Here is a 14587-nt window from a genome sequence, read left to right as displayed (position 1 = left end):
GACAAACACATAACTTCTCATACACACCCTGGGGACATCAAAGACTTGTTTTACATCTTGTGAAAAGGGCATTATACCACCCCTTTAATTTAATAGTTTGGGCTCTTTTGTTAATTCTCACCATTTATATTATAGTAATGTTCCGAGTGAAAGGATTTTTTGTATGGTTTACAGCAGGGAATGAAAACAATTCAACAAAGACATCAGTAAACTAATATAGAAAGTTTATTAAGAATTACGAGTGATTCTGAGAATGTAAAGTTGATGAAAAATGAAAAATATTCAACCCAATTCAAATTTTGTGCAGAATCTTTTCTTTATAACCTCCAACAATCGCTGTCTGTAAGCCCTTAAAAGATTCTGTCACCTCCCTACTGCAATCTTAGCCAATTCCTCGCTAGAAAAAGCTTCCAGATCACTGTTAATCTTTGGTTTTCACGATACCACTGCTTTCCACAAAATATTTTCAATGAGCTTTAAATCTGAAGACTGTACAGGCAACTTAAACTTGGTTCAAAGATCAGTCATAGAATATTACGTAGATTTGGATGTATACTTTGGGATGACTGTCCTGCAGGAAAATCCATTGATCATCAAGCTTCAGTCTCTTAAGTATCAAGCCATTTTGGCAAAGATGTTGATGCCTTTGGTGCAAAAAATTCATGATGTCCTTCATAGGGTCAAGATTTCCACTTCCTGCAACAGCAAAGGACCCCCATAACAAGACTGGACCACCTACATGTTTGACCATAGAGATGGTGTTCTTCTGCTCATAAGCTTTGCCTTTTTTGCACCAGACATACCGCTGATTCATGGCTCCAAAAAGTTCCAGTTTGGTCACATCACTCCATAAAACATTCTTCCAGAACTCTACAAGTATATCCAAATGTTGGTGTTACGGAAATCATCTTGTAGCCATAGACTTTCTACTGTAATAAAAACTTGTTCTCTATAGCTTTTGTGAGAGCTCTTTTGACTTGGCCATATATGCTACTCAACTTTAGCACATGCATGGGCTAAATGTATGTAAGTGTAACATCACCAGCTAATTCAGTTTTGTTATAGAGTTTCCAAAGACTTATACCGTGACATACAAATAAGTGAAACAGCAGTGTTGAATAGGGGTTGAATAATTGACAGCTGTATTAAAAAAAAATCCTATAAAATTAAAAGCATTACATTATTTATTGAAATTATAACTTAATTTGCCACTGAACTTATGGATGCCATTTTTTTTTTAACTATCTTTAAAAAAGGTAACATTTGTATAATACGGTCTATGGGGGTGGTTTTAATCATTTTGATCGCAACTGCATATAACATAATGGCGCTCCACATCTTACATTTAATGGGTTAGTTCCCCCAAGAATAAATTCTGTCATTAATTACTCACCCTCATGTCGTTCCAAGCCTGTTCGTTCATGTTGTGTAAACAGTGCAGTGCTTCAAAACATTAACACAGTTAACCAGTCGACCTGTCAAATAGTCACACAGGCTATTTTAACGATGTCTTTGCAACATAATTGCCCCTTTCAAGGCCCAGAAAGGTAGTAAAGGCATTGTTAAAGGTGCTCTAAGCAATGTTGGGTGACGTCACTTCTTGAGTCTCTCCATCATTGACTAATGGTTTGAAAATAAAAGGCTAAATTTTTTTGTAATTTTCAGTGGATGTCTTTGTGAGGTAAAAAGGACACAAGCTGTTGTAGCTCCGCCCTCTGTGCCGGGAGCAGCAGCTCATTTGCATTTAAAGGGACAAACACAAAAACGTCAAGTATTGTCAAACAAAACGGAGGCTAGCTGGACCCTCCCTCCTTCTCATCCCGTCCCCCATTCTTCTCTTCACTGTTATGAGTCACGATATGAGTGTGATGCTGACGCAGGAGCCGGCCAATACTGAGCCGGCGTTCTGACATAGAACATTGAAGCACTGCGTTTTTAACATTAACAAAGGTCTTACAGGTTTGGAACGAAGTGAGGGTGAGTTATTAATGACAAAAACTAATGACAGAATTTTCTTTTTTGGGTGAACTAACCCTTTAACTGTATTTTCATCTACTTTATCAAGTGATTCCTGACATCTCCACCCATTTTCGAAGCCATGACGAGAAGCCTACTGTAAAAAAATAACACTGCTGGATTATTAATATGTTTGAGTATGACTGCCTCAAATAACCCATAGTCTATTAAAAAAATAATACAACAGCAGGAATATTAGGCTGCTGTCAGTTTAAGACCGAATGTATGGATCCTAGTAGACCTATTGCCCCCTAATAGTAGACTAAATGTTAGTCCACGAGAAGAGGCATGGTCAACTAAATATTAATCAGTCTGTTAGTTGCAGAACAAAAAATCTCCACAGGAAATGCCACAGAAAAAGGTGACGTGCAGCCCCAAACATGACATATAACATGCCATTATGATTAAATTGCCTATATGATTAAAAATCCCACCCTCCGTCCTAGCGCTACCAAATCAGGTGCTGGTGCCACCATTTGTAGAACTTATTGGCACCAGTGCTACTGCTCTCAAATGTTAGTCTGGAGCCCTAGACAATATATCACACAACAAAAAGTGGTTATCGTGACAGGCCTATGCATAGCTGCAGTAGTAGACCAATTCAATGATACTAAATGTGACCCAAAGTCTTGTATCATAGCAGAGAGAGAGAGAGAGAGAGAGAGAGAGAGAGAGAGAGAGAGAGAGAGAGAGAGAGAGAGAGAGAGAGAGAGAGAGAGAGAGAGAGAGAGAGAGAGAGAGAGAGAGAGAGAGAGAGAGAGAGAGAGAGACACCAATCACCGACAGGGGTGGGTGTTGTGTGGTTTTGCGCTCGTGCACGGCTGCCTATGACGGCTACATGCGAAAATCTCACAACACCCACCCCTGTCGGTGATTGGTTGGAACACTATTTATTTTGGTTTTGAGTGGTGGTAAAACCAACTGTTTTTTAGGGCTGTACTGTCCCAGTCGATTAGTCGATTAATTGGTCGATCTGGTTCGACCAAAATTCTGATTGGTCGATTTTTTGCCGCGTTTATTTCATCAGTTTTGCTGCGCTGAGGCGCGCTCATCAGGTGGAAAGCACTAACTGCTAATGGGGGTGTTTTCAGAGTACCCTTGTTTCACTGTAACAGTCTGTCTTCAGAACACCCCCCTTGTTTTCACCTTTTTTGGATTAGCCCAACCCAAGAGAGAGTGTCGAGCGATAACTAGAAGGTTTGATGCTGAATATTATTTATTTAGTTGTGAGAGCGTTTAATAGTCAGTCCTCTTCTAACATGTCAACAACAAAGAAATCGACAGTGTGGCAGCATTTTGTTAAAATTGATAACAGGAAAAAGGTCGAATGCAAAGTTTGCAAGCAACAGTTTTCCACAGCTCGACGACAAACATGACATATCATCTAAAAGTGGGTAGCTGACTTGTCTGCGTTAGCTTGCCCTGTCTGTTTTGAGTAGGCTATATGAACATAACAGAATTTGCATATTTCAATGTTTTAGTGTGATAACCTAACTTTTTTATTTTTTATTTGGAGCCTAATGCGCAATTGCGCTGTGCTGTTGGTTGTGTTAGTTTTGAGCCTATAGGATGCTTTATTTTTCAGTTATGCACTTTATTTTGTTTCTGCTCTTGATCTGGTTTGTTTAATAAATATTCTTTTTTTATTAAAGTGGACGTGCCTTTTGTGTTTATTAAGAGTAAAAGCTTTAAGTTAATAGTCTATTCGTGTCTCAGCTGCAAAGCTGAGCTCATGTTCAGCCTCGCTTGGTGCGAGGACATGCACGGTGAAATGATAGTGTCTGACAGTTATAACTTATTATTATAACATATGACAAAAATAATTGTCTAAATTATGTTGCATATTCCTCAACAGTTCTTGTGATGATATCACTAGTTGACAACATAGTACTATTTTCGGAAATCATAAGCTATGATATTGCGCAGGTGCACGTGACGCAGCGCTGTCAGAGCTAACAGACTCGAGTGTCAGACTCATTTCAGTGCAAAATAATTAGGTCAAAAACGATTTAATATACTGCAAATAGCCTACTAGTTGTTTATGTTTATTTATAATTCATTTAGGCGGACAACAAGGCTACCAAGTCCTGCGCACAGTGCGCATCTAATTAATTTAACGTTTTTTTTTTCTAACGTCATTTTTAGTCGATTTTAGTCGATTTTTAGTCGAAAATTTCAGGACTTCAGTCGACCAAGATTTTCTTTGGTTGAGTACAGCCCTACTGTTTTTGTGTGCAGATCTCAGAGCCTAGGCTGCCTACAGATATGCATTTTTTGACGGCATGCTTATGGGGGGGTAGCTAGCGGATCATTAGGAAAGATTAGATGAATGTGATCATTTATGTTTGGGCCTGAAATCACTGATACAACCTTTAAGGCAGAAAATTAAATAAAAAAATAAAAATAAAAACAACGTAATAGAAAACCCTTAAATAAACCCTCTTACAAGACTGCCAAATAAAAATGAAAAGTCAGTAATGCTTCACAATAAGGTTCCATTAGGTAACATTATTTAATACATTCACTAACATTAACAATGAGCAATTGATTTGTTACAGTATTTATTAATCTTGGTTACCATTAGTTAATAAAAATACAACTAATACATTTTTTCCACATTTACTAATACAATATTAAAATCAAATTAAGAATAATGAATACTTAATGTTTTTTATGAAGTTAACTAATTTTAAAATGGAACTTTACTGTAAAGTGTTACCCAAAAAAAATCTTAGGCCATACCCAGTCAGCACAGATGCAACACCACCACGGGCATGTAGCAGCATCACCTGAAGATCTTGCACCTGTGTTTAAAAAAAGAAAGACAGAAATTAGAATTACCTACATAATTCACTCAGCATTCAATTTAATTTTAAATAACTTAAGTAACAGCTGTCCTTTGAAAACACACTAGACAAAGTACCTGCTGTTTGAGTCGCTTCATTTCTAGTGCGCGTGGGTCAACATTGAGAACAGGCTTATTCTTGATTTTACGGGCACGGTCCGCATAACGCAACGTGTTGATGGTCTCCTCAATGTTGGAGTCTGCTGGACTGACACACGCAATCATCAAGGTGTGGCTGTTTCCTCCGAGGGAGTCTGGGGAAAAGGTTTGAGAAGCATTTCATGACCAACTAGCCCAAAAAAACAAAACAAAAAAAAAACTGTTGACATGTTGCTAGATGTTATAATGTTAGGCATTGGGTGCATCTCAATCAGCTCCTTAGCTCATGAATCAGTATATCGTGTTCATGAACTTGAGCACTGGTAAGGACAGTAAAGGACGCTGGCTCAGTACACATTGGGACACTGATGACTATTTCTGGCGACATGACGATGGTACTTATAAACAACAGCAGAGTCAATGTTTTTCTGACATTACTTGTAACGATATTTAAAGTGCATTATGATCATTTTTTTACTTGTTACATATACATGTATATACATATACAGTTTCTCATTGCGCTGTGTGAAATACAGACGGAATGGTGGCTAAAAACACCCAACCGCTCAATGAACATAGGATACGCAAACTAAATCTCTCAGTTGGATAAAAAAAAACCAAGTGTCGCTAAAAAAAGTTTCAAAGGATGACGATTCTGCATGAACACTGTTGAACATATTCATGTAGTTTAAATGATTGTACTGTGAGTGTTTTATAATGGATGCTTGCCAAAGAAGCATGTTTTGGAGAAGTTTGTGAGGATCCGTGGTGTTTATGTACACATAGGCATCAGATAATCCAAACATGGACACGATTGCTTGTTCTGACAGTGGAAATGTCCATTGATGACATCGACCTGCCTTCAGATCGCTGAGTTTCCACACATTCAGGATGTTTTTATTTTTTATTTGTATTTTGGTGTTTAATAATTCTGAATGGATCCATATAGTAGCTGTATGCAGTCCTTTGGCAACTCCCTGTGGTCTTGTTTGGTATGGCAGGTTGACTTGCGCTTATTTGTTTAAGTTACTGTGTAACTGACCAGAGCAAGTACTTTTAAGTTGTAAAAATTGTCTGCACTGTCATTTTTGCAAAGTATGTTTGAAAAAAAGAACACTGAAGTTTTAAAGGGTTAGTTCACCCAAAAATGAAAATTCTGTCAGTAATTACTCACCCTCATGTTGTTCCAACCCCGTAAGACTTTTGTTCATCTTCGGAGCCTCTGAGTGAGTTCACGAAGTGAAACAGTGCAGCGCTTCTGGGTTGTACGTCAGAACGTAGGCTCACTATTGGCTGACGCTGGTCATGTGTGATGCGCGTGATACTGGCCAATAGTGAGCCTACGTTCTGATGTACAACCCAGAAACACACACTCAGAGGCCCACACAGAAGAAAATGAATAGTTGAATAAAGTCGTTATTTTTGTTTGTTTTTTTTGCGCACAAAAAGTACTCTCGTCGCTTGATAAACTTAAGGTTGAGCCACTGTAGTCACTTGGACTATTATAACAATGTCTTCACTAACTTTTCTGGGATGGCAGATATCGATTACCAAGCAGCCTATGAAGGAGTGAGCCAGCTCTCAGATTTCATCAAAAATATCTTAATTTGTGTTCGGAAGATGAACGAAAGTCTTACGGAGTTGGAACAACATGAGGGAGTAATTACTGACATAATTTTCTTTTTTGGGTGAACGAACCCTTTAACTATCTTGAATTTATTTAGTTTAAAAACACCAACATGAAGTTGAAAAGTAATAACACTAGAATACAAATGTTTTTGTGAATAGACGGTTGGGGGAGGGGCTTGCAGTATTGATTCAGAGTAAAAGCCTTGGGGTAAAAAAGGTTGAGAACCACTGCGGTTAAGGGAACAAGGTGAACATCAATGCTTCCTGGTTTTCACCGTGCATTGTGGGACTTTTTAGGGAGCGATCGTTTCAGTGCCCTGGAAGGATTCTGAGATTAAGACACCCATTAAAATGGCAGACTCCCTGATCAGTGCCCTGACTACTGAACTAGGGAGATGATTGAGACTAGCATTGTTAGCAGGATAGTTGCTAGGCTGTAGCTAGAAAGCTCTAGGAGGAGTTAGTCAGAATTTTACTCTTTTACTTTAGGATTTAGTATGTCTTAAATTCCCGTTGTCATATAACGAGTTCACTCACTCGTTATATGACAAGGCTCTAGACTACGACCATTTTTTGAGAATTTTTGGAGTCACATTTTTGCGAGTGCATGGTTACGCACTCAATTGGCGTCTGCCTATTTACACTTGCCTTAGGGACTTATCTAGTCTGACACGCATCATCGAATATGGCAAATCAGCTATTTTCCTGTAGTTAGTCCTGTTGGAGTTTTCCCTCTTTTGCACCTCACTTTTAAATCGGTAATTTGAAAATGCAAACAGCCGCATGGGCATTCATAACAGTGCGGAGCAAAGTGAGTGTTTTCAATTAATTCCTATGGAAGCTTCTATATAGGAATGAACTGAAAATGCTCACTCCGCACCAGTGAATTCGAATTAGCACTAAATCGGGGTGGCAATTGCTTGAATGGTGAGTTCATTATTATTAACCCCCTGAGGTCGACAATCACGCCGGCGTGATCTGCTCGTTTTTTTTTATATCAGTTCAAAATACTCTGTTGATTTTGATTTTACATACTTGTATTGTACATCATTCAAAACTGTTAAATGTCTTTTATTTGTGTACACTCATAATAAAAATAAAATGTTGTGTTTTTCGTAAAACAAAGAAAATAAACATGATGCGCGTTCTGCCGTCTCTCTCAATGTGAAACTCATTCTGAAACGCGACAGAAAATGACCTGTAACTCAGCTAATGTTTGTCACACAGACTTGAAACGCATGTCTATACAACGCTTGGAATCTCTATTTTTAAAGTATGTAAATAATATAAAAAACAAATATTCTATTTTTAAGTAATCCATACGAAAGCAGCGGCATGTACAGTTTCTCAAACGCGTCCTCATTAAATTTAATTTGAACACGCCTACGAGCGCACGAGCGATTGACATGCAAATGATCCATGCAGAGAAACGCAGACCTGTAAACGCCCTCATCACCTCAAAACAAAGAAGCAGAGAATTCGTAACTTACTCCTTACTGTGTTTGAAAGACGCGCCAGAGCTTACATTGGATTTAGGCTACCTCAGAAGAAGAAGAACGCGATCTGAAGACAAGAAAGATTTAAGGTAAGAAATTTTTACATATTAGTTTGTTATTGTTGCATAAATGTCACATTGCAGTTGAACTGTTGCTAGATATATGGGGAATATTATAATATTTAGACCCGTGTTTACTGTTAAGCCTACTGTGTTTGTGGATATCTGGTCAAACGTAGATATGTATGGTAACCATAATGTTTTATATTTGAGCGCGATCGCGTTTGAATGTATCAGATTTTGCAGCGCGATCGCGTTTGAATGTATCATTTGAACATTTGAAAAGCAAAACGCACCAAACGGCTTCATGTTTTTACTATTATCTCATTTCATATCATCATAACGAATGGAAACATTTGAAGTAACATGATAATCAATATATTTTTCTCTAGCTTGGTTGTTACTGAAATATTTTGGAAGATTTATACTGCTATCTATTGTTATTATTATTTTACCCAGCACTGCGCATAGCTTATGCCTACAAGGCACAACAAACCTTGTGTTCATTATATTATATATTGTTGGAAACATTTGTGTGTGTGTGTGTGTGTGTATTTTGTGAACTTTAAAAAGCAATTTTAACCAGAAAAATCTAATATTTATTTCCAAAATCGTGCAGGCCTTTCTCTTGATATCAGTATGTTCACTTTTTTTTCAGGGCCCAGATGCCACTGAGTCCTGCCGACTTCAACATTCACATGAGTCTCTGGAACATGAACATGGTAAAGTGAAAATCAAACACCTTGGAAATTAAAGGTATGTACAATGTTTTTAGGAATGGCACAAAGGTCTGTCTTTGAAGTGTTTTTTTTTTGGCATTTGTTGTGTATCTTTGGGTTATGTTGTGTTGTAAATAAATCCAAACAATTTAAAAGCCATTCTTTTTTAAATCTCCTCATTTACAGTATTGTGCAAGGTTGCTCAGAATGACAGGGCTATTAGGAGCTATATTAGGATAGCTCCTAATAGGGCCGTTGGGGAGGTTCTTTGTCTTTCTCAGGTGAGAAAAGCTTACATATTAATGAGCTGCCGCATAAGGCTTTCTAACACAAAACACGTCGTAAATTTTTTAAATCAATATATTGTCTTCTCTGAATGAGCAGTCAGGGTGATTTTCACATTGTTTTGGAGCAAATATTCTAGGCTACGTGATACAATTTTCAAAAGTCTTATGAAGAAATAATCAGTATGGGTTTCATGGCCTTATTTCAGTGAGAATTTTTTTTTGTATTTTCACAAACCACGCATAAATGTCATTATCTCAAAACTACAAACTTTTACATACATGCTGTTGATATATTGTTGTAGCAGAGTTTGTGCTGAATACAGTTTAATTAGACTTTAGCCATGAAAATGTCACAAGTAACAGAAATAACCAGAAATGTCAGAGCATGTCAGAACACCTCCAGGGCCCAGAAAACAGCTCAGACCTCAGAGGGTTAAAACAACGAAACAGTAAAATGACAAACTTGCTTAAATAGGCGCTTTTACATTCCAATTTGAAACCAAATCTTCCGCCATCAGTCACATTTGATAGTTATAAGATTAAAAAAAAAATTGCCAACATGTCTCGTGTCACTGTCAGTCTTTTTACATCAGTAAAAAACTAGGATATGCAGAATAAGACACGTTACTATTCATCAGCATGCATTGATTAATCCCATGTTGTAGCCAAAAAAGACCAACTAAGAAAGTTAAATCGCACCAGTGCGACCAGTGGGAAGAATGAGTCTAGAGTCCTTTAAATGTTGCAGTAAAAAAGTGATTTGATGAACAACTGACTTTATGGACTAAATTAATCTTACCCTGTAAGAGGCGCGTCAGTTTGGAGTCCCTGTATGGCACAAAGGTCCCCTTCTTGCTTTCATCACCGAGTGCACTGATCACATTCCCCAGAGACAGCAAACCACGGTTAATGCTGATTCCTGTGAGACAAATGTCATCAAGAGTGTTTAAGGAATAGTTCCCCCAAAAGCTAAAATTCTGTCATTTACTCACAGTCATGATATTCAAAACCCATGAATGACTTTCATGGAACACAAAAGTAGAAATTTTGGAGAATACACTTTTACATCAAGCAAATAAAAATAAAAACACCACCAATAATGTATGCAAGAAAGTAGTTAGATGTGAGTTCATTTGCCCATTTAGGTAATCTTTAAGCTATTGAGGTTGAACTTCTTTGGCTTGCTGTCCACAGTGAAGAAGAATTGAGAAAACGGCTTCAACCCAAGCTCTGATATAACCATAGGGACTACTAGTGCTTGGAAGATAAGAATGGGTGGCAAGATACTTATATTAATAATACTGTTATACTGGCTATACTGTACATCCAGCACTTTATAGCTGTTACACATACCCAGCACTTGATTGATTGATCCTGGTTAACTACTTCACTAAAGTGCTACCACACTGCATTTTTTTTTTCCTTCCTTTTCTTTCCATTTTAAATCTCCTTTTTAAAATATCTCTTGGATCCGTTTTGCCTCTATTGCCATTTAAACAAGTGCAACTGCGTAGCTTAATGAGGGTCTGCAAATTAGTTCCTGATGAAAAACTAAGCTTTAAACACGTTATTTCCATCATTAGATTGGAAAACACAGTAATTTCTGTGAAGCTTGTATATAATTTTAGTTAAAGCTGTTAACTTAAGCAAAATCTTGTAGGTTTTTTCCTTTGTTTTTTCTATAACTAGTGCAAAATGCCCGTGCAAAATCAGTTTTTGTGTGTGTTTTTACTTTAGTAATTGTTGGTTTTGTGTGTTTGAGTGCACATTGTTACAATTACACAGCAAAAATTCAGTGACATTTTTATTTGTGCATGGTAGAAAGCACACAGTGAACTCCGAGAAAACACTACGCTTGAGCAAACAGTTTTTGAATAGGCTACTACAAATGATGCCCGTGAAAGAGACTGTGAACGCATTGAATAGGATATGTTTAGTTGGTGAAAAGTATAGGTTAATATTACACAGTAGCGATAACGTTAAGTGCACCAGAATGAAATATAATATTCAGAAGTAAACAGCATAGCTGACTTACAGATTCAGTTAACATACACAAATGAATAAGCGCGTCGATTCAGGGAGCAGTGCAAAGTGCCCATTGAAAATCAGTTTTTGTGTGTGTTTTTAGTAATTGTTGGTTTGGTGTGTTTGAGTGCTCATTACAATTACACAGCAAAAGTTTAGAGACATTTTTATTTGTGCATGGTAAAAAGCAAATACTGATACTGACATAATGACATACAATAAATGTGGAAAATTGAACTACATGCTTGAGGGAGCAGGCTACACAGTGAACTGAATTCCTGTAATTTATATATAGATAACTAGGAAAACCTTGATTGGTTTTCCCTAAAGCCCCTTTCACACAGAGATTCCAGAAAACACAATGACAATGTGTCCCGTGACAATGTGGATCATTTGATTTTGGTTCATTCACTCTGCCAGTGATTTTCTTGGAATCTGTGCATGCGTTCACACAAATCCCCTAAAGATCCAGTAAAGACATGTGACATCAGGATGTGTTTGTAGACATTTTTCCATCCTTCCTTGTTCCTTGTTGAACACAAACTTTCTTTGTTAATGTGCAACGTGAACATCGATCTGCATTGAGTACTGCCTTTGTTTACTAGGGCCGGGTACCGAGTTCGATACTTTTTAGGTACCGACCGAATTGCCTCGATACTATCGAGTATCGAAAAATGACTTGTTCGGTACCAGATTTCGATACCTAAGGGGTTAACTCGTCAATGTCAGTGAGCCAATAAGCACTAAAAACAATAGTTTACACGGTTACGCCCAGAGACGCGACTAAGCGTCCCAACCCCCATAGATGCACTTGAAGCGTGCAAGCATCCCAACCCCCTAATATGGGGTGCCGTCTAGGGCTTAAATCAAACTTCATTCACGCACACATATACAGTATGACACACTTGCATACACATATACTAAGTAGTCACACATACATGTATACTGCTGAATGCTCAAATACAACGACACACCTAAAGTCGCTCACGCACATACTGTTGGCATCGAGCCTAGAGAAATGTAGCCACACTTTTGATCGACTTTTCCACATCTTTAGGGTATTGTGTGTGTGTGTACTCTCGTCTCATATGAGTATGTGCACGGAGAGTTTGTTGTGTACTCACGTCTCATATGAGTATGTGCGCGGAGAGTTTGTGTGTGTACTCACGTCTCATTGAGTATGTGCGTGAGTTTGCACACGCAAACTCTACACACACGAGACACGCGGAACTCTCCATGCACACTCATATGAGACGCGAGCGGCGAGCGCGCACTGTGTGCTCACGTCTCATTTGAGTATGTGCATGGAGAGTTTGTGTGCGCACGTGCGTCTCATGAGTATACACAGTGTGTGGTCGCGTCTCATACGAGTATGTGCGTGGAGAGTTTGTGCCCGCGCGTCTCATGAGTATACACACAAGTGTGTGTTCACATCTCATATGAGTATGTGCGTGGAGAGTTTGTGTGCGCACGTGCGTCTCATGAGTATACACAGTGTGTGCTCGCGTCTCATAAGTATGTGCGCAGAGAGTTCCGCGCGTCTCGTGTGTGTAGAGATTGCGTGTGCAAACTCACGCACATACTCGAGACGCGAGCACACACACACAAACTCTCCGCGCACATACCAAGCATGCCGCACAAGTCCTGAAAAGTGAAGCCAAAACGTCTCGATCGCCCCCGGTGACTGGTCCTAGTATAGGTCATAAGCCCCGCCTCCCCGTGTTACTACCAACTAGACCAACTAAACAATTAAATTACACTTCAAATATCTTTTTTCCAAAGGTGGTTTCTTTCATTTGCTGTCGTTTTAATCACGCTGATGTAAGTTCAAGTGTCTGTTTCAAAAATAAGTTGGTTTTTAGTTAGTTACGTGATGCTATAAAAACAGTGGTGTGACGTCATGATTGACCCCTGTGATTGACAGGTTCTCTGAGCGAAGTAGTCACTGAAGCACCAATGGACATTTTTTTTCGGGATCTTCGGAGGACTGAGGAGATTGTATTTACTTTATTTTAACAAGCCTCTTGTCGTACTGCAATACATTTTTAAAAAAGTGTGCAGAATGCACTTTCCCTGAGTGCATTCTGCGAGAGTGAGGCGGAGTGAGGGCGGAGCGTTGATTTCACGGCTTTACTTCCTGCTCAACTACTGCGCAGGTCTGGTCCATTTTTTACAGTCTATGGTCTGGTCCCGAAATCGCTACTGCGCAGACTCAAGTTCCAAGATGTCAGCGCCATATCGAGACACTGGCGGCTTCAGTTCTCACCAATGGAAGAGAGCGAAGGGGCGTCGTCCATATTTTTTACAGTCTTACAGCACATACACACACACGCAGTATTTGCGGTAAAATAATTGCTGCAAAGACCGGTACAATGACAAATATGATAAAGCATTTGACTGCACTGAGCAAACATAAGAGCAGAAAGTTGCTCCGTCTTCAACTGGTAAATAAAGAGATACTTTGTTGATCACTCTGACAGTGTTTATATTGCATTACAACATGGCGTGGTTGAATTCTAATGTAGAATGCGGTCTGTTATTTCTTGAAAACAGAACGCTGCCAAGTATAACACACCGTTGCCATGAGTGTTGCTATGGATGCAGGATTCTAACCGTAGAGACGGAACGGACTATTTTCTTTAGCGGAAGCAATACAATCGTTTTTAAATCAATAAACTCCTTTTTAAATCAATATTTTGTGTCAAATTATTGATTTATTTGGTAGGGAGCCATGTATTAAGCGGGATAATGTAGAGCGAGGCAGTTATAGCGAATACAACCCCTTCAGGCTGATTCAAGACCCCTCAGCTTCGCATCGGGATCCTGATCAGCCTGTCGGGGTTGTATTAGCTATAACAACCGCCTCGCTCTACATTATCCCTTACATAATGACCTACTGAATGTACACTGCCGTTCAAAAATTTGTTGGTTAGTCAGAATTTTTTCTCAGTAAGGATGCATTAAAGCAGGGATTCCCAAAGTGTGGTACGCGCACCCCCAGGGGTACGTGAGCTACCACCAGGGGGTGCGCGAGAGGAAAAATGTAATGGTGGTCTGTTTTTTTAACCCTCATGTGGTCTTCGGGTCATTTTGACCCGGAGAAGATTTTCTTTTTCCCAAAAATACTAGTTAATGTTATCGCATTGGACTGAAACTTAGTGACTCTGTTCCCAAAGGGTATAACTACTTCTCAAATCTTTTTTGAAAAATTTCGTACTTTTTTTGCGGGGGTTTTGATACCTTGTTACACTTGTGGTCTTCCCGGGTCAAAATGACCCGCCTATAAAAAATAGCTTATAAATCACTCATTATACCATATTTTCACCCAATCTTGGATTCAATCTTTTTGTCAACTTGTTCTCTTTCAATTAGGACTGGTTTTATATTTCTATTTGCATCTAATTAATCGTAG

The 14587-nt window shown here is 38.7% G+C and overlaps 1 protein-coding gene across 2 annotated transcripts in view; it reads right to left on the bottom strand.

Moving 5' to 3' along the window:
- The window catches only part of kif4 (kinesin family member 4), a 154998-nt gene that overhangs the window by 81960 nt on the left and 58451 nt on the right, over positions 1–14587 (bottom strand). For both annotated transcript variants that reach the window (XM_079846990.1, XM_079846989.1), the window contains exons 8-10: positions 9950–10069; positions 4940–5115; positions 4759–4820 (exon numbers count right to left, since the gene is read on the bottom strand). In XM_079846990.1, coding sequence (XP_079703116.1) covers positions 4759–4820; positions 4940–5115; positions 9950–10069 — 358 coding nt within the window. The remainder of the gene's footprint in view (positions 1–4758; positions 4821–4939; positions 5116–9949; positions 10070–14587) is intronic.

Source organism: Squalius cephalus (genome assembly GCF_949319135.1).
Source record: "Squalius cephalus genome assembly, chromosome: 17".
NCBI lineage: Eukaryota > Metazoa > Chordata > Actinopteri > Cypriniformes > Leuciscidae > Squalius > Squalius cephalus.
The sequence above is the reverse complement of the archived record's forward strand: the minus strand, read 5'-3'. Positions and strand labels throughout refer to the sequence as shown.